At 48.7% G+C, this 24,497-nt stretch overlaps 3 protein-coding genes across 5 annotated transcripts; 2 read left to right on the top strand and 1 right to left on the bottom strand.

Annotated features, from left to right (window-relative positions):
- Positions 1 to 2,238: 2,238 nt before the first annotated feature.
- LOC120671540 (UPF0307 protein KPN78578_45570-like) lies at positions 2,239 to 6,017 on the top strand. Of its 3 annotated transcripts, XR_005674130.1 has the most exons (7): positions 2,240 to 2,760; positions 2,877 to 2,928; positions 4,010 to 4,152; positions 4,225 to 4,338; positions 4,808 to 4,957; positions 5,413 to 5,498; positions 5,585 to 6,017. XR_005674130.1 is itself a non-coding variant. In XM_039953189.1 (6 exons), exons 1-5 carry the CDS (start codon positions 2,428 to 2,430, stop codon positions 4,955 to 4,957), a joined length of 792 nt encoding a protein of 263 aa, XP_039809123.1. In that variant the 5' UTR covers positions 2,239 to 2,427; the 3' UTR covers position 4,958; positions 5,585 to 6,017. The 3 variants fall into 3 exon arrangements, 2 of the variants coding, with proteins under 2 accessions (XP_039809123.1, XP_039808084.1); XM_039953189.1 differs by lacking the exon at positions 5,413 to 5,498 and having other exon boundaries at positions 2,239 to 2,760; positions 4,808 to 4,958; XM_039952150.1 differs by having other exon boundaries at positions 5,413 to 6,014.
- A 2,380-nt stretch (positions 6,018 to 8,397) lies between these two features.
- On the top strand, positions 8,398 to 9,944 carry LOC120670735 (RING-H2 finger protein ATL79-like). The gene has a single exon (XM_039951215.1). It carries the CDS (start codon positions 8,984 to 8,986, stop codon positions 9,584 to 9,586), a length of 603 nt encoding a protein of 200 aa, XP_039807149.1. The 5' UTR covers positions 8,398 to 8,983; the 3' UTR covers positions 9,587 to 9,944.
- A 5,452-nt stretch (positions 9,945 to 15,396) lies between these two features.
- On the bottom strand, positions 15,397 to 18,472 carry LOC120669981 (sucrose:sucrose 1-fructosyltransferase-like). The gene is made up of 2 exons (XM_039950258.1): positions 17,861 to 18,472; positions 15,397 to 17,266 (listed from the first exon to the last, which is right to left on the bottom strand). The coding sequence occupies exons 1-2, from the start codon at positions 18,267 to 18,269 to the stop codon at positions 15,693 to 15,695; spliced, it is 1,983 nt and encodes a 660-aa protein (XP_039806192.1). The 5' UTR covers positions 18,270 to 18,472; the 3' UTR covers positions 15,397 to 15,692.
- Between the last annotated feature and the right edge of the window lie 6,025 nt (positions 18,473 to 24,497).

The raw sequence follows: 24,497 nt of genomic DNA, 5'->3' as shown, positions 1-24,497 counted from the left end.
GCGCTGCGCAGCCCACCCCAGTAACTGGTGCGCCTGGCTGTATCCGGGCGTTCACCGGGGGCTTGGGTGCCACCACGTCCAACTCGGCGTTGAGGTTGCGGCCCTCAATGTTAAGACGGCGCTCTCGCGCCCTCTCAACGGAGATGCGGGCATCCTCTCCCGCGCGCCGGCGGTTGAGCTCCGCCCGCAGGTCTTCTGTTCGTGCACCCCTCACGGTAGGGGAGCGCACGGACGCCGACGCACCGCCCTGACGCTGGCGGTAGGGTACCACCGCGTTGCCGAGCGGAGGTCGTTGCCCAGTCCTTGCAGAACTAGGGGAGGCCTGAGCCAAGTGGAGGAGACGGTCAACGTCGTCCCGCCATTACCTCAGGGCGTCTGGCGAGGCTGCTTCAGCCGGGGGGTTGCGAAGCAACTCTCTAGCCGCTGCCAGCGCTCCGCCGCTCGCAGCTTGTGAGGGGGCCCTTGATGGGCGCCCTGACTCTTGCCGGCGAGCAGCGCGCGCCGCCGCCGACGGTGGCTGCTCCGCAGGCACAGTTGCCCCTGGAGCAGGAACACGAGGGGTGTGTGGCGTGGAGGACGCCACACCCTCCGTCATCTCTACGTCGTCCACACGAACTATGGGGACGAAGAAGAGATGAACTGCGACCAGCTAAATGGCCCCTACCTGGCGCGCCAAATGTCGTGGTGCTGCAAACCACAGCCGGGTGGCGGAAGGCACCCGCCCTAGCCCAGAGGATGTGAACTCGGGGGTTAGCTAGTCTTAGTTCGATCTCACTCAAGAACACGATGAACACAGCGGGATTAGAGTGGTTCGGGCCGCCGGAGCGTAATACCCTACGTCCACTGTGTGTTGTATTGCCTTCCCTCGAGAGAGAGAGTTCGCGAGAGCCTGTCTGAGTATGGCCGTGCCCAGCGAGCGCCTCCCTTTTATATCTCAAGGGAGGCGCGTACATGGCTGCTGGGACCCCGACAAGTGGGCCCAGCGATATAGTATAAAATAACGTACTGTTCATACATTATGGCGTTGCAGGCAAAGGAGATCTTTCTCTGGATATCTTTGCCTGCTCTTGGAGTCCTCCGTTCAGCACGTCCAGGCGCTGTCTTGTCGGAACGGCGCCAGCCGTAGCCAGCGGCGTCGCCTGCCACGTAGCTAAACGGGTCGTGTAGGTTGCGGCGTAGGTGGCATGATGGAAAAGCGCCGAGCCGTCGTATCCATTTAATGCTGAGGACGACTCTGCGCGGGCACGGCTGCACTGTGTACCTTGGTAACACGCGATGCACAGCGGGGCCTGACAAAGCCTGCCCCGCGTGCTGCGGTGGCAGAGCACGCCTCACCCACCAGCATTAAATGCAGTGGGTGGGCGAGCCTTCTAGTGGAAGGCTCGCGCTCGAACCCGTGCCTCCGGGACACGTGGCGGCTCCGGATCCCCACGCAGTATGGGAAGTCCGGATGGACAAAGGAGGTCCCGGACGCCTAGGGGGGGTCCGAGGCCTCGGTCGTCAGCTCGGAGCTTCCCTTCCTTAGAGACACGTGACGTCTCCGGACCCATCCCCAGGCTGGGAACGGGTCCAGGGCCGTTGGCCTGGCGAGGGAAGAACCTGATCCGTGGGGCCTGGCTACTCCGTCCTTCCCGCGCAGTTACGGATAACTATGCGGGTCCCGTCTTGCTGCAGTAAGAGTGAGTATCCCTGCTATATGGTACCGACAGACAGCTGCATGTTTGGTCGGAAAGGAAAATGCGGCAGGTCGCTTGAACTCTAAAAAAATTATCATGCGGCAGGATAGGATTTGATTGACGTTATTGTGGAAGAGAGATAAAGAGAGAAGCGTATACCAATACTGGTCAATAGCAACTGGTGAGGGGGCTGGCTAGCGGGGGCGGATAGCTTCTCCAACGCCGGCGAAGTTAGGAAGCCGAGGAAGACAGCGACAGCGACGCATGCCCGGGCGGGTAGAAACTCCGCCCGAGGGGGCGGCGGGCGGCGGCGGCTCGTCGAGGTCGAGCGATTGGATGGATTTTTTTTTGGGGGGTGGGGGGGGGGGGGGACAAGCCGCTTGCTGGTCCTCGTCACGAGCAAGGGAAGGAGGGACGAACAGATTGGGCCTTGTTGGTTCCATGGGCTTCAACAAAATGTAACCCAACGCGGCCCATGTAACTCTCTCTGGGTCCTCCAGTTTCTGAATTTTCTGAATCCTTGCGAGCCCTTGGATCCTCCAGCTAGCTCACAATCCCGACCGTCCGATCCTGCTGCGTTATCCCCCGTGGCTGCTGCTTCCCCGGCCATCGGCGCCGCCCGCCCTCCAAACCCGCCGGAGCTGCGACGGCGAGGAGCTGTGCAAGTCCAACCAGCAGCGCCTCCACATACGTTGGATGCAGCACCACAACGCCGGCACCCGTAACTCAATCCTGTAACCGTCGCGTCGCCATGGCGCACCCCGCCGCCATGCCGCTGCGCCGCCCGCTCCTCCTTTCCCTCAAGCCGGCTCGCCTCCTGTCCTTCCTCGCGGTCCCCTCGCCCAGCCTCCGCCACCCGCGCGCCCTCCGCCCCACAGGCCCTCTGCCGGCCGAGGACACCGACGATCCGGACGCCGGGGACGGCGCGCCCTTCAAGAAGAGCCGCAACGCACTCAAGCGGGTGGCCCGCCGCTCCGTTCAGTGGGGCATGGACCTCGCCAAGTTCCCGCCTCCGCAGATCAAGCGCATCCTGAGGGCCGCCTCACTGGAGACCGAGGTCTTCGACGCTCTCATGCTCGTCAAGGTACCTACAGCACATCCGCTCGTTTCGTTTAGTTCAGGCGATGATGATGATGATGATGTTGTGTTGGATCACGGGATTGAGACATTCGTGTGCTGTAATCCATTCTTGGTTTCCAGAGATTGGGGCCGGATGTGCGGGAAGGAAAGAGGAGGCAGTTCAATTACATCGGTCTGTCCCCTTTCTATGCTCCTAACTTTACAACCATCCATTTCCGTGTGGCCGCATTGTTGTGTTATTCAGTCACATGTATGACTACTGATTTGAGGGATTCTGTTAGCTTAGGATTTTGTAATTTGTGATATGATAGTTGTTTCTGTTCATTTATTAAATTGTGTCAAATTTGGAACTTGTGAATGGGAGCAGGCCAACTTTATAAGGATGTTTTCAGTTTGTTTCTTGGAGATATGGATGTAGCTCACCACTTCTGAACATTCAGTTCACTAGCATCCGGTAGGTATTGCTGACTGTCCGACTCCTGGTGTATGAATTGGGAATGTCACTGCAAATACAGTTTTAGATAAATATAATCCCTGATAGGCTTATGGCCTTACTTCCCACAGGTTCAGTTTGTAAGCCGATGCTGAAACCAGAATCAAACAATTATTTCTCACCCACTTTGAACCCATTATTATATTCTTTTTAGTAAATGAGCCAATTTGTTCACTATCTTGACTAAAAGTAGCTGACTCTGACGTCTCTTTCTTTAGCTTGATGTTTGCTACCTCATGCACCACTTTGTGTGCATAGCCTATCAGGGATGCTAAATGAACATGCTAAGTATAAGTATATGATGATTTTTTTTGAAATGCCTGTTAGGTGTGGATGTTTTCAGAAGTTCTCAATGAACTAACATAACCTATTCAAAGCTTCAAGAACTCAGTTTTCATTCAAAGATATGAAAATTTCAAATGCTTCGTGAGTACTTGATTTTGTATTCATCACTAGTACTTTCCATTGTGTATGTATTGCAAATGTAATTGAGTTTGATCTTGAAACTTTACATGGATGTATAACATGTCCTCGCCCCTTTCAAAAAAAATGTCAGTCTTTTTTGCTGATAATTATGGAACCTCCTCATAATCTAGACTTGTTATGTAAAATTTACCTAATATGTGTCAATCATTAGACACTATAGGTAATAATAAGTAAGCCTTTTTAGAAAGAGAACCAGAACATAATTGTTAAGGTTATGTTTTGCCAGATATTACCTACCCATTTAATGTTAGTATATGTGATCAATTTCGAACAGGTAGACTTCTACGCAATGCACAACCAGAATTGATGGATACTCTAATACAGGCTTCCAAGGATGGAGATGATAGCAAGTTACATGCCTTGCTGAGTGAAGAGAAATTGTTGGTGGAAGAGGAGGAACTACCTGATGAAGAAGAGGTAGCTTATTTGGTCAACATAACAAGATTTTTAATCCAGAAAACGTGAACTAACTATTTAGCATTTGAACAGGACGATGGAGAGTATATGAAAATTGCAGATAGATGGTGTGCTGGTCTCCTTTGCAAAGACATCTCAATTACTAATGAAGTTTATGCTGTCCATAATGTTGAGTTTGATCGTCAGGTATTCTCTGTGCTTACATTTAATATTTCATCCTACAATGTGACTAGGGTGTTCATTTATGCATTGTGAAACAGCGAATAGATTTTTACTGATACAGTCCAGATTATGCTACATGATTGCAGTGCTCACACATGTGAAACATGGTTAATAGCATAGCAATCTAATACCATCATTATGTGTGGATGCAGTAATAGTAGAGTTTGTTTTGCAACATACTTTGTGCTATGGTAAGTGAGACCATACACAGATACGCTAGCCTTCTTGGTCCTTCTTACTGGAGCCTTCAGTATGTAAAAGGTGAACACTTCCAATGCTGAAGCCCAATGCACCCAACTTTTACATGAATACCAGTTGAGCATCTGGGATGCTCCTGCACGACCTAAACCTCCTAATTAACTCAACTAAGTGAACTGCATTATTACGGCTTAATATTTGGTGCTCCTATGTTGCTCTAACATTTCGTCAACAGGAACTGCGGAAGCTCGTGAGGAGAGTCCAGATGATTGAAGAAAGCACAAGTAAAGATGGCGAGGAAGGATCTAGCGGGAAGCTTTCCAGAGCAAAGGAACTGCTTTTGAGGTTCCTTCGCTCCCTTGCAAAGGAAGCATGTGCTGAATAGGTGAGCCACATGTTATAGCTTCTTGTATGCTTATGTATGACTATATAATTGCAAAAATACAACTTTGGACTAAATACTACCCAAATCTCTGGCATTAGCAAAAACAACCTGGCAAATTTCTGGAATTAACCTTTGCACTTGGTATGCTGTCCCTGCGGCCACCAAACCAGCTAACTGTTGAGGATCAGAATGCTATACGCAGTGCAATTTTAGTTATTAGACCGAGCCTGGTCCAGAGGTCCAATGGAAACAATTGTCATGACTGGCTCAACTGGGCCAATCCAGGGGCCATGTTGTACCGTATGTTTATAAACGCAATTGTGCCTAAAGGGTATTTTTGGAAATTACATTAAATATTTTGTGTTCAAAGCCTAGATTGCTAGAAAAAATTGGTTACCTTCTCAATGTGACAACTTGTTAGTCACAAAAGTAATACATTTCTTCCTATTATTCAGGTGAAAAACTTACTAACACTTGTGAAAGATGGACAGTGGTGCAGTTTGTATCTCATTTGCCCACTCACGTGCATAATGTGTGTGTGTAAGTGCGAATGCTCATCATCTCACCAAGATTTTGTAGCGAGGCACACCCGGGAAAACGTGATGGTTTTTTTTGTTGTCTCCGATTAGGAGGAGGAGGTTGTGGTCAATTCAGTTAAACTACCAGCAATAGTATGGATGATGCTCTCGGTGCACGCAGTTCAACGAGGATATGCAAGGTTTTTTTTTTTTGAAAGAGGAAGGATGTGCATGCAACCTAACTGGGAAATCATATCATGCAAGTCCTGAACGAGATTAGTATGTACTTTACTGTTAGCTGTCTCCCAGATATCTGCCATTTACTTGTAATAAGGAAATAAATAAATTATCCATAGTACTGTATGTAGTAGTATTTGGGGACGAAGTGTGGGCCCAGTTGAGTTTCTGAAATCGAGTAGCTTCATCTGTATTGGCATTGGTAATTTTGTATTGGCTGCATCATGGACATTTGTTTAGGGGTATGGACATTACTTTGGGAGTTTTTAATCGGCTAATATTGTTCATAATAGTCATTAGAGTAATGGCCAAACGTTTCTGTGTTATGAGGATTGTCTCGTGAGAAATGACTAAGGACAGTAGCACTGACATGTTAGCCGGGTGGAGTTCACAAGGCCCTCAAGGCCTCAACCTCTGGGTTGTTAAGAAGAGCTAGCTAGAGATGGACGACGTGGAAGCTAGGAGCGATTAATTGGCGGCGCTGCTGCGTCATTCATTCCGTTCACATCGTGCCGTGGTGTCACTATCTATCATCATCGAGATGAATGAGAGATGTTGGCCCCAGATTTGGGCCGTGTTTAGATCTCTAAGAGTAAAAATTTTGAAACAGAATCTTGCTATTTTGAAGTACTAAATAAAATCTATTTGCAAAACTTTTTGCACGGATAGATTGTAAATCGCGAGATGAATCTAATGAGTATAATTAATTCATAATCAGCGGATGTTTACTGTAGCATCACTGTTGCAAATTATGGATTAAGTAGGCTCATTTGATTCGTCTCGCGATTTATAACTCATCCGTGTAAAAGATTTTGTAAATAGATTTTATAATATTTTATGCATGTGTCCAAACATTCGATGGTAATATGAGGAGAGGCAGGGGCCGGCCGAAGTTGACATGGAAAGAAATAATTAGAAGAGACTTGAAAGACTGGAGTATATCTAGAGATTTGTCCTTGGATAGGAGTGTTTGGAAAGCCGCGATTCACGTGCCAGAACCATGAATAATGGTCTTTGTTGGGTTTCAATTCTATTCTACCCTAACTTGCTTGGAATTAAAAGGCTTTTGTTGTTGATTCTGATGTCCAAACATTCGATGGGTGTTGGGCTTACATTACCTGATGCATACGGCGCCAGCAGCAATTCGGACTCTCATCACTCATCAACCTGCCTGCCTGCAGCAGCTACGTGGTCGAGTGTTTGGCCCCACTGCACGTCTGCACCGTACCACACCAATGAAGTGTTTAATTTCATTGATTGGTGTTACATTAACTTGTTGGGCTTACATTAACTTGCTCGATCTCTCGTGAAGTGTTTAATTTGGAGACCTCAATGCGTAATTGATTGGTGGTTATTTGTTCATCATGAGCTTTCCAAAAATATTTTGCTCATCATGGAGGGAGGCATGTGGAAATTGATCAACCAAATCTAGCTAATTAATTATACATACTGCTATATATATATATTTGTTCACGATGGTTATTTGTTTATATAGATGAATTGCCAGCAATTTGCTTAAGAAGCGCCGTCGTCTCTCTTGAGAGCTCCTCTCGCCTGGATGCATTCCTGTGTGTTTGCGTGCAAAAGCCATCAAGGGACTGGATCATCAGCATAAAAAGCTGCTACGACTAGCTTGCCAAAAACAAAATCCATCGAACCAGGGACCGTATATATCGATCAGAAATGAAAACGACTCGCCCACTGGATCCGACTTTTAATGAAGCCGCCCACCAGATTATAAATGTCCCTTGCTATAATCGTAAATTTTTTAAAATAATTTTTTAATACTACATGATTAATTTCGGCTACCGTGAACAAATATTTTTAACAACAAGAACAAATGATTAGTTTCAACGAATAAAAAATAAACATGACGAAAAAATAATAATGTACTACAAACAAAATATTAAACATCGCGAATATTTAATTGTATATGTAAATAATAAAAATGCATATCATGAAACAATGGAGCCAGTGATTTGTGAGCGTTGACAAGGACAGGACAACGAATCGGAGGTCATGGAGGTAGGAGGTGAACGGACGATGGCGCCGTTCAAGTCTTGAGGTGGAAAAAAAAAGAGAAGCAACTAGCTGGGCGACTGTAGCATATTATCGCCCACTGGACTGACTGCTAAGATCAGTTTTTGTGGGGTTGAGAGCTAGGTAATCGTGGCAGATAAGTTACATAGAGTTTCCATTATAAGCATCTAGCACTCCAACGCAAGGAATAAGAAGACCATCATCTACAATGGACGTAGGGCGATCGTCCGAACCAATATAAATATTTATTTTTGAATGTTAACCATCAAGCCGTGGAGAAACGTGACGTAGTTTCCCTAGCCCTGAACGAAACACTGTAGTCGGTCCCTCCCTACAAAAAAAAAAAAATCTCACTTCCTAAATGTCCAAGGCTACACAAGATTCATGTTTCCGCAAAAAAAAGCAAAACATACAGATACATGTAGCAGTGACTAGAGAGAGAAGGTCATCTCATTTTCTGATGCAGCGGCCGATCGACAAAAGGTGGTAGCTAGCTGGCTACTAAAGCAGCTTAGGTGGGGGATGAGATGATAAGAATGAATGGAATGGGTTGGGTTGGCCTCTGGATGAGTTTAGAGATGGGATGCAGCAGCCATCTTTTCATTGCGTTGCGGCCCCCTCTGATTCTATTCGCCCTTTTCAGTTGGCCTCTAGCTACCCGGCCCATTCTTCCTCCCTGTTGCAGATTCCTTCAGTCGTTCTTCAGTCATTTTGCATCCGACTAGCTTTCATTCAGGATAGTTACAGATGCAGTTGCATGCATGGTCAATGTGAAATACAAAGGTTCCAAATACAAATACTGCACATGTATCCATTAGTCAGCCAGTCGAGGAATATCAGTTAAGCAGATCCAGTTCAGGGCAGCGAGGCCGCCTCCTCTCCTGGTGCCGTGATGTGTCATGTGTGAAGCTAGAGGCAAGCGGTTAGGAAAAGTTGCAACAGCCCACATGTAAAAGGCTGCGCGCCACATCACCCTAGCAGCTCGTCACCTCCCTCCCTGCGCCGTCCAAATCACCACTCCCTTGCTACTTTCACCTGCACCACTACATACACCAGTTAGGCAGTCACCGTGGGCATGGGGAGGAAAGGAAGCAAGAAGCAAGAAGCAAGAAGCAAGAAGCCATGGTCATCCATATAAAGGTCTGCTGGTATCACTAGCAGCACAGCACTGCACCACCATCCATCACTCACACTAGGGACCGACCGATCGGATTCACAGCACACGCAGGCCATGGCCATGGCGCCGCAGGGTCAGGAGCACGACCACGAGCAGCCGCATGGCCAGCGCCCGGCGCCCACCAACCTGAACCACCCCGCCGCGCCGGGCAGCACCATCGCCACCAACCGCTGGGGCCCCTACTCGGGCGCCGGCGACTTCGCCAGCAACATGGCCGTCATCCTCGCCGCCCTGCTCGCCGCGCTGGCGCTCGCCCTCGCGCTCAACGCCGCCGTGCGCTACGTGCTCCGGCGCAGCCGCCGAGCCCGTCGCGCGGCCGGCGGCGCGACGGTGGCGGACCCGGAGAAGGCGGCCGTGGAGGCGCCCCCGCCCCCGCCGCTGCCCCCGGCCCTGGTGTACTCGGCGGCCGGGACGAAGCTAGCGGGCGCGGCGGCGGAGTGCGCCATCTGCCTGGCGGAGTTCGTGGACGGGGACGCCGTGCGCGTGATGCCGGCGTGCGGCCACGGCTTCCACGCGCGCTGCATCGAGCGCTGGCTCGCGTTGGGACGCCGCTCGTCCTGTCCCACGTGCCGGGCGCCGCTGGCCGCCGCCGCAGCCGAGACTGGAGCCAGGGCCCAGGCCGAGGCCGCCGCAGCTGTCGCATCGCCATCATCTTGATGCTCCCAGTCCCATGGCTTGCCTGAATATAAGTACTTTCGTAGCAGCTTGGCGACCCTGATCCTGTTTGATCTAATGTTCTTGGCAGGCGTTGCTTCTTCTTTCTTTCCTTTTTCCTTCCTTTTGCTACTGTAATATATGTAAGAGTATATGTAAATATTTATCCCAGTAGATCAGAGGAGAGTAGAGCAGAGACAGGGAATTCATGAAGTGGAGGCATGATGATTTCGTTTGATGCCTTGTGAATGCTTGGTGTTTTTTTTTTTCAATTAGTCAATCTAGCTAGCAGTTTCTTCTCTTGTTCCTCTGTTCTGTTACCATCTCTTACTGGGAGTACTTGGTTTGATTAGAGCAGGCAGGCAGAGCTTGTTCGTCTGCTGCAGAGAATGGGAAGGAATGCCCTTGTCTGAAATCATTCAGCAGTTATGATTCTGAAGCCGCCGTACACATCCATGCATGTATGATGTATAACTTAACTCCCTGAACAACTTGGAAATGAGCGCGCGTGCATCACGCGGTGGAGTGAAAATAGGAGGCTCGGAATTGACAGCGAAGCGATGCGATGCAATGCTACTGAGGACGGAGTCGGGTGAGGTGTTCCATGCCGCCCCGATAAATATGGTGATGAGCATTGAGCAGCAAGCAAGCAGCATGGGTCTCTTTCTGGTGCCGTACGGCTGTGAGCGTAGGTCATGATCTCGATTTGTCTGTCTGCAGGTAGCCTCTCTCATTCATCATCGTAGCAGCTGGCAGGCAGCGGCACACGGTGAGATGCCCTGAAGTTTCAAGTTAGCGCGGCAGAGATAGTACAATACTACAATACAAGTTGTGGCTTGCTGCTTGCTTTCGGAATCGTGTCTGAAAAAGACAAGATTTATTTATGAACAGAAAAACATTCTTTGCTTGCAGCAGGGAGAGGTCCTGAAGCCAAGCCTGCTGCAAAGGGAGGGGAAAAAAACCTGAATGCTGGTAGTAAATCGCAAACGAGTGAGTTGAGTTGCCCGCAGGGTCAAAAGGTGAGGCGTCGTCTGTTCCGTGTGTGTGTGTGTGTGTCCGTGACCATGGCATGCATTGCATCTGGATGAAGATTACTACTGTAGTAGAATGGATGCGATGCTATGGGCCGCCGCCCTTTTCCTTGCGGTACTGCCCCGCACCTACACTCCTCATCATCTCTATCGTCGCTTAGCTTTGTTTGGTAGTAGTAGGTACTAGAACAGCAGCTGCTGCTGCTTCGATCCACGGCGGATTGCTTCAAAGGATGGATCGATGAGAAACAGTGGCGGCGTGGTCCGGTTGTTCACGCCACGACGCCACTTGAATGAATAGCACACAAGATCACAAATTTGCTGCTGCTGATAGCACAGGCAGTGTACAGAACGTAGATCTGATGGTGCAAGAACAATCGAGGGGCGGTCATTTTCGGTCCCCCGGCCCGTGCATGGCCCACGCGGCCCGGCCCCTCGTAATTAATGTGTACCTGCCCTGCAAACCAATAATTCCCTTTTTTCATTTTCTCTATGTGCTGTGTGTGTTTAGTTTCAAAATTTCTCAATCCAAACTTCACTATTCACCTATTATATTAAATTTGTTACCTCGTACATGAAGCATTAAATATAGGTAAATAAAAAATTAATTGCATAGTTTTGATGTACACGACGAGACGAATCTTTTGAGCCTAGTTAGGTCATGGTAGGGCAACAATTACCACAAACAAACGAAAAGTGCTACAATATGCTACAATATTCGATGCGGCCGTTTTTACCACTATTTTACGGATCTAAACACAGCCATGATAAGGATGACATGCCGGAACGGGCCCATCATATGCATATCCAATAAGATGTGGTTGGTTTTAGAAACCACATAGTAGGCTTTTTGGATGACAGTACAAATCCAATTCTTTAACGGCACTGCTAGCCTCCGAATATCGGATTATAATTTTTTTTCATTAGTCTATCAACCCGTGCTCCCGCACGAACTAGTTCACGCTCTCTTTAACCAATTAGATATTCTAATCCAGTACTGCAAAGATATATATTTATCATTATATAATTGTAATAAATGTGATAGATTTAGTTACTAACAACTTTCTCACTTTGCATCGCACTTCCATATATATTTGATATGAGTTTAATTGAGCATTTTGTTTGAGCTATGTGAACAACATAAAAATTGGTATTCTTATCTATTCTCTTGTACATGATATATGGTGACAAACATCTTGTGGTTAGCATATATGTTTATATAAATAATGTATTAATAATGATAGGAATATTAATTTAGAATTTTATATTGATGTGCTTTAAGATTTTATTATAATAATATAATTTTGTTTCAGATTTGGGGTTGATTTTAACTTTTATTATCTTATCATTAGATAATATATATATGAAAAAATTAGAGATTATTTGATATTATCTTATAATGACATACGTGAGTAATTTACATGAAGATTAGGGGGTTACTTTAGATTATTTTTTATAATGGCAGAGGTAGGTAATTTAGATACATGTTTAGAGGGTTACTTTAGTCTATTTTCATAATGACAAAGGTGGGTAATTTATTAAAAAAGATAACAGATCCGATGGCTATTATAATTAGAGTTGCCGAATTAATGGCCGGATGTTTCTGATTTTTTGTGAGAATTTGTAGGATTTCTCTATTTTTTTAGACTGTACACCTAGGATCCTAGGTGGCTTCACCTGGAGGTTTCAAAAGGAGCCTCCAATTAGTAATAGTAAGATAGGATGGTTCATCGCAATATTAATAAATAACAGCTGGTAATATCTGGAATATTGAATATTTTTTTCGATAGGAGTGCTTCGAAAGCCGCGATTCACGTGTCAGAACCATGAATAATGGTCTTTATTGGGTTTCAACTCTAGCCTACCCCAACTTGCTTGGGATTAAAAGGCTTTGTTGATGTTGATGTTGATTGAATATTTTTTTCATGGAAAATTCTCACAGCAATATTAACATCATATTTCATGCAACATATATTATGTAATATAAAAAAATAATTGCAACATTGTAGTTGCAACAGGGGTCGGAGCGTTTGTGTTGACGATCCCCAAGCTTGAGCGACTAGTGCATGCATAGAAGCTACTCGCTGGCATCGTCCATGAGCTCGACCTCCACCATGGCGTAGCCCTTCTCCTTATACTGCGCTAGGATGTCCTCGTTCTCTTGATTCAACTTGTTGAAGAAGGCCACAGTAGCAGCAGCCTTGGCTCGCATCTCCTCCAACTCGGCGTCGTCCATCATCTCGCGAAAGGCAACGAAGAGGTTACACCTTGCAAACTCGTCGACGTCCATCTTGGGGGCGCACCAGCAGTGTGTCGATGTACCGCTGCTCCACCTTCTCAAGCTTCTTCGTCCTCCTCTTCCCTAGCCCCGCCGCCGCAGATGTCGCCGCAGCAGCCTTGCTGCTCTTGCTCTTGGTCCCATCCGCCGCCGCCGCCTCCATCGCGATCGCCAATGCCTGCTAGGCTACTACCTCGTCTCTCGATCTGGAACGGACCCTCCGATCCTCTATGCTTATTTATTTATTTATGATGATGAGTTCCTTGTTCCGATCCTTCCCGTGCCGGCGTCGGTTTCGACCTCCCTCCCCGAATCCGACTATGACTCAATCTCAAGACCACAGCCACTTATGGGCCGGGCCAACAATTGCAGGAAGGCCCATTATGCTATGCAATTTGTGTGTGGGCCGATACGAATCCCAAATTGGGCCCAAGCTACGATGATAATGTACTCAAAATGCAGGAGCATCAGACTGGCAGAAACTGTGTTCAGGAGGATGACATCATCTCAGGGACTGTGATGATTGTTGGATACGGACAGAATGGATGCAGCGAGGAGGCTGTGAAGGCCTTCTCGGAGATGCAAAGCCTGGAGGAACGTGCTCAGTTCCACTGCCTAGCTCTTGGCAAGTGCGGCAGCATCGAGGAGATTGTTTGAACCGCCCTTGTCTCTGGGTATGCTCAATTTATTGGTGTCCTTTCTGCCTGTAGCCGTGCTGGATTTGTAGAGAAAGGCCGCAGCTACTTTTATTCCATGCACAAGGACCATGGTATATATTCTGCCCATAGATGATCACTACACCTGTATGATCGACTTGTATAGCGCAGATCAGGGAGGTTAAAAGAAGCTGAGGCAAATGCCGATGCGCCCTGATGCAATTGGATGGGGGCACATTGCTCAGCGCTTGCAGGTTGCGTGGTGACATGGAAATCGGCAAATGGGCTGCTGAGAGATCGATCCCCAGAACCCCGCTAGCTACGTATTGCTGTACATGTAGGCAGCATGCATGCTAGCTGCTAAAGGCCAGTGGAATGAGGTTGCCCAGCTAAGGCGTGGGATGAGGGACAGGCAAGTGAAGAAGGAGCCAGGCTGCAGCTGGATCAAGTATAAGAATAAAGTTCACATCTTTTCAGCTGATGACCAGTCTCATCCCTTCTCCAAGGGGATTTATGAAAAGCTTGCGTGGCTCAACTCCAAGATGGTTGAAGAAGGATACAAACCTGATGTCAGTTCAGTGCTGCATGATGTGGCAGATGCTGACAAGGTTCACATGCTCAGCCATCACAGCGAGAAGCTTGCAATTGCCTTTGGATCAATGTTTGTTCCGCAGGAAATGCCAATTCGTATCGTCAAGAATCTACGGGTTTGTGTAGATTGTCACAATGCTACCAAGTTCATGTCTAAGATAACTGGCCGTGATATTCTTGTGAGGGATGCTGTCAGATTCCACAAGTTCAGCAATGGCCTATGCTCTTGTGGAGATTTCCGGTGATAGCAGTCTTTCTGGTTCTGACCATTCATCCAAGTGTGAAGTTTGACCGGGAATCATCGATGAGCAAAAGGAAAACAAATAGCTGAGTGAAGCCTGAAGCCAAACATAGATTGCATACTGTGGTGGCTACCAGCTGGCGTTATGCTCTTTCGGAAAAATACGTCAGTTGACTTTGTGGGATTTGTTTGATGAATTGATGGTATGCACGAAAGCTGATTCTCAGGAAGAACGGCACAAGCACAAGTTCCTGAATAGAATGCCATCTCTGATATGGCTAAGAGTATATCTAGCTGATCCGCCAAAGAACAGAGGCCATAACTGTGGTGGGCTTCAGAGATGTGTGCAGGCTGGTAAATGCATGCACCAATTACTCTGAATCTTGGGGATCAACAGCAATCGTCCATGACTGATCTAGCTTTGTGACAGTTTAGGAAACACATGGCCTTGGTTTCTTTCCTTGTCCAGGTGCAGAAAGGATATCGAGCTGAATCAGCAAAACAATTCTAGGATCCAGAACATCCCGACTGATTACATCATGCTACAGGTAACACAAGGCTTGTGCAATTGATTTGAAAAATGTAGGTTGGTGAGCCTGACGACACATTACATTTGTCTTTTTTCTTTTGATTAGTAAATGGGTGGATGGTCTTTTATTCCACTGTTGGGCGGCTCTTCTCAAATGAGCTATTCGCACTGATAAATTGCATGGTTTGCCAGTTGCATCTTAATCCTGTAATCCACATGGTGTCATGTGCAGCCGCAAGTATTCCCGGGGCAAGAAGAAGGCCAGTTACACTGATAAATTATTAGTCATAATTGGTTTAGATATTCAGTTTGTTATAGATGTGGAGGACTTGGGTTAGCTTAAGATTGGTTTGTTGATAGATTGAGAGAGGGGCAAAAAGCCGGCCTATTTATTATGAAGGCATTGTATCTGGGAGTATGTTAATTATCTGAAGCATAATGTTGATATTTGTTTTTATTTAGTACTCAAAGAAATATAGAGGGAGAATAATTAAACTCTGCTATATATGTGTGGGGGCATTGATAGCCTGCTCATGGTGATACACCACTATGTACATAGTACAATTGGAACAAGGCCTCGAGCGCTAGCTTGATGATAATAATAACAGTAAGGTAATGGAACCAGAAACAAAAATTATATAGCCTGCTTAGGAGAGGAGGAGATTAAAAAGAAGAAAAGAAAGATAAACAAAAATCGAGAGGCATGCTTGGATCGGAATTAACAATAAGTACAAGCCGTGGATGGCTCAAAAATATAATGGAGACGATGATCTGATGAAGAAATTAAAGGTAGTCGTGGTTGTATGACGAGTCCATCTCGTGCACGACGAGCTTCTTTGCGGTGACGCGCGCGGCGGTGGCGTTGTTGAAGAGGTAGACGCCGGCGTTGGCGTAGATGGCCTCGGTCGGGTAGACGCGCGAGGTGGCGGTGGACCTGCCGCCCTGCGCGAAGCTCTCGACGATGGAGTGGTCCACGAGCACCCGGAGCGAGAGCGTGTCCTCGCCGTCGAGCACCGGGACGGCGCTACCGACGACGCGCTTGACGATGTCGTTGGCGGAGGAGGAGCGCGACTCGTCCTGGCAGAAGTGCGTGGTGAGGGCGCCGTCGAGCCCCTTGGCCACGTAGAAGTAGACGGCCGTCTGCTCGTGGAGGTGCTTGTCGGCGAGGACGAGCAGGCCGAAGGGGCCGAGCGCGCCCCTGCTGGCGGCGCCGCCGCTGGTGCTGCAGTTGTAGCCGACGTCGGCCTCGTTGAGCGCCATGACGGCGCGGCGGTCGAGCTCGAACTCGGCGACGATGTCGAGCTGGGTGGCGCGGCGGAGGCTGAGCGGGAAGACGGAGCCGTGGTCGACGGTGATGCCGCTGAGGTCGGTGGAGTTGGTGCGGAGCGCGTCCACCTCCTCGACGGGCCACTGCAGGAGGTTGGCGCCGGTCTTGGTGTCGAGCAGCACGGTGCGGGGGAGCGACTGCAGCGACGCCCAGCCCTTGGCGACGTCGGCGCGCTCCGAGTCGGTCTCGCCGACCCAGCCCCAGAGCACGCGGCGGCGCTTGGCCGGGTCGTAGAAGGTCTTGGAGGCGTAGAACTTGCCCCAGTCGTAGCGGAGGCCGATGCCGACGTCGCTCGCCGGGTCGAGCGGCGTCCAGGCGTTGGCGGCGGCGTCGTAGCGCCCCAGCGCGTAGTAGTCGTGGCGGTCGTCGTCCATGCTGGCCTTCATGACGTGCACGACGTCGCCGGCGACGCCGTTCTCGGAGATGGCGTCGGACATGTCGATGCCGTTGTGCTGGTTGGAGGGCTTGGTGCCGACGGGGTAGAAGTCGATGCACTCCCACATGCCGGTGCCCTCGACGCGGTGGAGGAGCCCCGGGAGGAGGTCGAAGTGGACCAAGTCCTTGGTCCGGTAGGTGACGGCGATGCCGGCGTGGTGCGGGTCCTTGGAGCCGATGACGACGCGCCATGCGCGGTCGGAGGGGTCGAACCAGGCGGTGGTGGGGTCGCGGAAGTCCTTGGGGCCGATGGCCGGCGGCGGGAGCAGCACGGGGTTGCCGTCGTACTTGGTCCAGTTGGTGAGGAGCGGGTCGGCGGGGTCGGCGGGGACGGCGAGGCACTGCACCTGCACCGACTCGTTGGTGGAGCCGGTGTAGAGCATGGCGAGGCGGCCGTCGGGGAGGGTGGTGGCGGAGCCCGTCCAGACGCCGTTGATGTCGTACCACTGGTCGGGCACCATGGCGAGCGGGAGGTGGCGCCAGTGGACGAGGTCGCGGGACACGGCGTGGCCCCACGCGATCTTGTTGCCCCAGATGGCGCCGTCGGGGTTGTACTGGTAGAAGAGGTGGTACCACCCCTTGTAGTACACAGGGCCTGCAAAAGCAGTTGCATGCATTTTCAAATTGGATTTCATTTCAAAATTTCATTGCGTTTTTCAACAACTAACTATCTAGTACATAATAATACTATGAATTTGCATATATACACCCGCATTTTTCAAAAGAAATATGAATTTGCAGTGGCAGTGATGATGCATGATTACAACAACACGTGGCCACGTGGGCGTACGTGAGAACCGGCCGGTAGGTGGTTGGAATCCCCAATTCCCGAGGGGTGAGTGGGCCCATTGGAGCCACCAGAATTTGTAAAAGCCACAACCAACACAAGGTGGGCCCACCCCACCCCAGCCCAGCATGCATATGCAGGTGGGCCCTGCATCCTAGCATGGGGGATCGGAGCGGAGGAAGCGCGTCGGAGAGAATCAGATTATCTTATCTATCTGGCCTGCTATTGAACTCATGAATTGAATTGGTTTGGAGATCCAAGTGCATGCAGATCGACGCATGCAAATGCAATGGCAGCAATGCAGTACATGCATGGATCAATTTCTCATCATTAATCCAACAAGGAAGGAAGGAATCAAACAAAAAAACAGAATCAATCAACCATGAATATCGGCTTGCTTACCGTTGGGATCGTTCATCCAGTTCTTCTGCGGCTGGAAGTGGAATCCCGTGCGCTGCCATTGCAGCATCGCGTTGCTCCAGGGGAAGGCGTTGCCGCCGCGCAGCATCCCCTGCGCGCCGGACGTCTTCTCCGACACGCCGGCCGCGGGGCCCCTGCTCCTCGCCGCAGTCGTCGTCTCTCCCACTCCCACCGTGATGGGGCGCGAGGGCGCGACGCGGACGCCGGCCAGCGCCGCGACGGCCAGGAGCAGCGCGGCGGACAGCACGAGCGCGGCGGCGCAGAGCGGCCTGCGGCGGCCGTTGGCTCGGCCGGCGCCGGAGACCTCGGCGGAGGCGGCGTCGGCGGCCGGGAGCGGCGAGTAGGCGTAGGGGAGCGGCGTGGTGGAGGGAACGCTGTCCCAGGTCTCCATTGTGTTGGGTGGATCTGCTGCTACAACTCCCTCTCTAGTAGATGAGATGGAAGGATGTATCAATGGCGCAAGCAAGCACGGCCGGCCGGACGGCTCCTCGCCGATCTCGGGCCCCGGCTGCCCCAGAATTCTATCTATCTATTCCTCAACAACAAGAAGAAGAAGAGCAAGTCTCGGCGTGTGGTGGAGGGCTCGGCGAGTTTGGATGGTATTTATAGGTGGGCGGGGAGGGGGGGATCGATGGCCGATCTCTCTCGTCGCTCCCCCTGTAATGGCGGGCGGGCCCACCGGCGAGCCGGGGCGGGGCGGGACCCTTGGGCTGGCAACCACTTGGATGGCCCCATTGGGCTCCCTTTTTTCTGTCCTGTCCCCTGGGCCCCGCCCTGCAGGCTATACTCGTACACGCATACTTCTAGTCTACTACTCCTTGTTCACATGCATCCATGAATTATTTATTACACGAAGAAGAATAGCTAGTAATAGGTTAACATGACGGCATGTTCTAGCAAGCTGGATATATATATAGTCCGTCCGATCCACAACTACCAGCTAGATATATAGCAGGCCGGGCCGGTACTACTAGTAGTTGTACATGCTACTTATTTTTAAAGCAAATCGGAATTCTACACGGAACCTGAACAAATCAATCCGAATTCTAATAATGCGATGCAGGCTCGGCGGCCAAGTGAAGTGATGGATCTATCTCCGTTGGCGTTGCATTACTAGCTAGTATTATTGCAGCTGCTGTCGATCCGGCGGTGAATGAATTAGGCCGATAGATGGATCCATCCGTCTGATTCCGATCCAGACCAGGGAACCAAGAATTACTGATGATGCAGCTCCTTGCTTGGGATATGGATGTCAGATCAACAATAATCGCCTGCTGCATACAGTACAGGTTAACAACAGATGCAAGGAACCCCTGGCTGGCTGCGGCCATGTGCATCGGTCGGCCACTGCACACCCCTGTCGTCTGTATCTGCCATTTGCGTCGTGCATGCCTGCCTCCAAAAAAAACTCTGAATATTCTTCATTCTGCTGGTTCACTGAACTACGAGTAAATTATTTGTATACTGGAGTGGAGTACTCCTATGCAGCGCAGCAGGTCTGCTTACATGGACCAATATACTACAAGTAGTAGTAATCAATCAGAGGGAGATTCTAGATTCCATGGGCTGGGGCCCACAAATAATGGAGCGAGTCGACGCCGATGGTTTCGTTTATTTATGCCCTAAATAAAATATAATTACCTCACTCGTCGTCAGCAGTAGAAGGAACGAACAACACCACATCGATCCATCAGCCTCGTCAGCGCCACCGCCACGGGGACCTCATCATCGATCTGACCCACATGCCTTCCGTTTCCTTCCCCGAAACTAGAGGACCTCATTTATTTCCTTTATTCTCGCTCAATTTCCGCCAAAACTTGAGCAGCACCTAGACTCCAAGCCATTGAACCTAGCTATAGCTGTAGCTGGTGCGAATTTAGTTTTCATGAGACCAACTCCACCAAAACTCCTCAATCAAACACTCTAACTGTTAAATGGCTGATGTCTCTACTTTTACAAGTTTTCAAATTTATTCTAACTCGAGCAATAACCCTCAAGTTTTACAAGTTATAACAGAGGGCTCCTATAGATCACCTAGGAAGGAGTGGAGGGTGGAGGAAAGAATTTGAAGGCCTCCTGAAAAGAGGGCCTGGTAGAAAGTCTGTTGGACTGCATCTATCTTTTCTATTTAAAACCCTTGAAATTTGAGGTAATGGGTTGTTTAGAGGGTCTGTTCGAGTTGCTCTACTATATGTGAACAGTTCAAATCCTCCTCTATATATTTTTATTTGCTTTTATTTACGGCGGTCTACTATTTGTTCATCGGCTTCTTTTTTCTCCTTGCATTGTCTCACACACATATTGTATTGACATGGACTAAAATTTCCCCCTACTACTGTAGCTAGATAAATAAAATCCGACGCAACAAATGGAGTTGCTTGCAGGGTCGTCAACTCGTCATGCATGCCAAGTGGCGGAATTTGGCGAGCAGAGAAGAGCATACAAGCATGCGTGAATGATTGATCCGATGGCATCACCGAACGCCACATGCATGTGGATCGATCTCGTGTGGACACGGTGGAGTGTGAGATCCCACCACAGCACCGATCGATGACACCTCGCTGCCCCCCCTGCAATCTTCGCTTCAATTACGTACGTACGTGGCATGCCAAGCAGCACACAACTCCAGGTACAAGGGGTCATGCAAATAATGTACCGGTAGTCGTTTAAGGATCGTTTGGGAAGCCTTCTTTTCCAAAAAGCTTTAAAAAGTGGCTCATTTTTACCTCGGCTCGATCGGCTTACAGAATGACTTGATACATTACTTTACCTTAATTTGCGAAAAACAGGTGAAGTCGTCGAAGCTATAGTAAAATTAAAGCCTTACCAAATGGACCCTTAATTTGGTAGGTTAAACTTTTGTGTCTTATTTAATATATAACACGCACGTAGTACAAAGGCGACGCTAGCAACAATCACAAAATCGCTGTAGAATAATGCACAGAGCTACACACACACACACACACACACACACACACACACACACACACACACACACACACACACACACACACACATATATATATATATATATATATATATATATATATATATATATATATATATATATATATATAAAGGCAAGGCAAGGCGAGCAAGAGATGGATGCATGCTTGTTGCCGAGTCAGCATGTATGCATGGGGCAGTGTTGTCCTCCAAGCCACCAGGCCGGACAATAATGCAGGGGAAGCGACGACGACCCATCATCCTTTCTTCTTCTACTCGTATCTTTCCAAGACATGACGAGCAACTAACTGCTAAGCTAAGCTCTCGTCCTGCTCCGACACTTAACACTGACTAGGCAGGCTGTGGCTGTGAGTGGGCACCAGAACCATGGACAACTGGTGGCTGCGCCTCTTTCCAAGTGTCCTCACTCTGGAGGAGCTAGGGTGCCACGTCAGGAGCAAGTGTTGGACTACTCCGCCACAGATTCGTCAATTTTGCACTGCCTCTGATTTTATTAATTGCATTGGCATGGTTGATCCCAAGCCCGGGTAAAGGAGGAGGGTTGTGTTAAGGCTTGGCGAGCCAACGTAAAAACCTTGCCACTCTTATGGAGATGAAACCCAAGAGAAAACCATTGGGGCGTAACCCTCTTAGCGACGCGCCATATCGGAACCCGGATATGGTGTTAAGTGAGCAAGGGCCGAGTCGTCACCCTCATGGCGCGCCGTGTCTTGATCTGGATACGGTGTCAAGTGAGCAAGGATCAGGTCGTCGCTTCCTCAGTGGCGCGCTACATCGGCGCCCAGGTGTAGTGAAAAGTGAGCAAGGGCCTTCGCATCTGACTCGGTGGGTGCGAAGGGCAAGAAAGCTAGTCGAGCCAACTAGGATTCGTCTAGGTAGTTGGAACGTAGGGTCCCTTATGGGTAGGTTAAGAGAGTTAGTTGATTCAGCGATTAGGAGGCGTGTAAATATTATATGCGTTCAGGAGACTAAATGGAAGGGCCAGAAGGCGAAGGAGGTAGAGGATACTGGCTTCAAGCTTTGGTACACAGGAACGACTGCAAATAGGAATGGAGTGGGAGTTTTGATTGATAAGAGCCTCAAGGATGATGTGGTGGATGTCAGAAGGTGAGGAGATAGGATCATCTTAGTCAAGCTCGTTGTTGGTGACTTAGTCCTGAACGTTATTAGTGCTTATGCCCCCCAAGTAGGACACGATGAGAGTGCTAAGAGACAGTTCTGGGATGACTTAGATGACATGGTTAGAGCTGTACCTATTAGGGAGAAGCTTTTTATAGGAGGAGATATTAATGGTCATGTAGGAACCACAAACACAGGGTTCGAGACGGCACATGGGGGTTTTGGTTTTGGTAGCAGAAATCCGAAAGGGGAGGAAGTCTTAGACTTTGCTGCAGCTTTTGACCTAATGCTAGCCAACACTTTCTTTCAAAAGAGAGAGTCCCACTTAGTGACCTTCAGTAGTGGCCAACACACTAGTCAGATCGACTTTATCCTCACAAGAAGAGAGGATAAACGAGCATGCTTCGATTGTAAGGTGATACCCAGAGAGTGTGTAGTTTCCCAACATAAGCTGCTGGTGGCCGACTTTCATTTTCAGATGCGTGCCCGTAGGTCTAAACAAGCCAAGATCGCAAGAACGAAGTGGTGGAAGCTAAAAGGGGAGATGGCCGAGGTATTCAAGGGAAGAGTTATTGTGGAGGGCTCTTGGAATGAAGAGGGCGACGTAAACTACATGTGGGAGAAGATGGCGACTTGCATTCAGAAGGTAGCTTCGGAAATTTTTGGGATTACCAGAGAGGGTGGGTGCAAAACTAAAGACACGTGGTGGTGGAACGAGGACGTCTAGAGGTCTATTAATGAGAAGAAAGAGTGTTATAAGCGTTTGTTTCTTGATAGGAGTGCAGATAATATAGAGAAGTACAAGGTGACAAAGAAGATCGCAAAGCGAGTTATGAGTGAGGCGAAGGATCGGGCTTATGAGGATATGTACCAACGACTGAATACAAAGGAAGGAGAGAAGGACATCTATAGGATGGCGAGGGTGCGTGAGAGAAAGACGAGGGACTTCAGCCAGATTAAGTGCATTAAAGACGATATGGATCAGCTCTTGGTGAAGAAGGATGAAATCAGATTTAGATGGCAAGAGTATTTTGACAGATTGTATAACGGAGATAATGAGAATACAACTTTTCAGCTGGACGACTCTTTTGATGACACCAACAGATGCTTTGTGAGGAGGATTAAAAAATCTGAGGTCAAAGAGGCGTTGAAAAGGATGAAAGGAGGTAAGGCGACAGGCCCTGATGGTATTCCAGTCGAGGTGTGGAGGTGCCTAGGTGATATAGCTATAGTTTGGCTAACAAAACTTTTCAATCGTATTTTTCGGTCGAACAAGATGCCTGAAGAGTGGAGAAGGAGTATATTGGTGCCGATCTACAAGAACAAAGGGGATATTCAAAGCTGCACCAACTACCGAGAAATTAAGTTGATGAGCCATACTATGAAGCTATGGGAGAGAGTTATTGAGCATCATTTGAGAGGGATGACGCGGGTCACTATGAACCAGTTTGGTTTCATGCCTGGAAGGTCAACCATAGAAGCAATTTTCCTAATAAGACATGTCATGGAGCGGTATAGAGAGCAGAAGAAGGACCTACACATGGTTTTCATTGACTTGGAGAAGGCTTATGACAAGATACCACGGAATATGATGTTGTGGGTTTTGGATAGGCATAAAGTCCCAACAAAGTATGTGGTCCTCATTAAGGACATGTACAATAATGTAATGACTAGGGTCCGAACAAGTGATGGTGACAGATGACTTTCCGATTAAGATAGGACTACATCAAGGATCAGCTTTGAGCCCGTATCTTTTTGCCCTAGTGATGGATGAGGTCACAAGAGACATACAAGGTGATATTCCTTGGTGCATGCTTTTCGCTGATGATGTCGTGTTAGTTGATGAAAGCCGTGCGGGAGTGAATAGGAAGCTGGAGTTGTGGCGGCAAACGCTAGAGTCCAAAGATTTTAGACTTAGCAGAACTAAAACTGAGTATATGAGGTGTGACTTCGGCGCCACTCATGAGGAGGGAGATGTTAGTTTGGAAGGCCAAGTAGTGCCCAAGAGGGATACCTTTTGATATTTGGGATCGATGCTACAAAGAGATGGAGATATTGATGAGGATGTTAGTCATAGAATCAAAGCGGGATGGATGAAGTGGCGCCAAGCATCTGGCGTCCTTTGTGACAAGAAGGTACCTCAGAAGTTAAAAGACAAGTTTTATAGAACGACGATTAGACCGGCAATGTTGTATGGTGCGGAATGTTGGCCTAAAAAGACGGCACGTCCAACAATTAAGTGTTGCAGAAATGCGCATGTTGCGTTGGATTTGTGGGCATACAAGGATGAATCAAGTTCGAACGGAGACCGGCTAAGATGGTTTGGGCATGTCCAATGAAGACCGCTAGAGGCACCAGTGCATAGTGGTATCCTAAAGCACGACGCTAATATGAGGAGAGGCAGGGGCCGGCCGAAGTTGACATGAGAAGAAACAATTAGAAGAGACTTGAAAAACTGGAGTATACCTAGAGATTTTTCCTTGGATAGGAGTGCTTGGAAAGCTGCGATTCACGTGCCAGAACCATGAATAAT

Source organism: Panicum virgatum, chromosome 1K, assembly GCF_016808335.1.
Source record: "Panicum virgatum strain AP13 chromosome 1K, P.virgatum_v5, whole genome shotgun sequence".
Taxonomy (NCBI): Eukaryota; Viridiplantae; Streptophyta; class Magnoliopsida; order Poales; family Poaceae; genus Panicum; species Panicum virgatum.
Note: the sequence above shows the minus strand (reverse complement) of the source record. Positions and strands in the feature narration are given on the sequence as shown.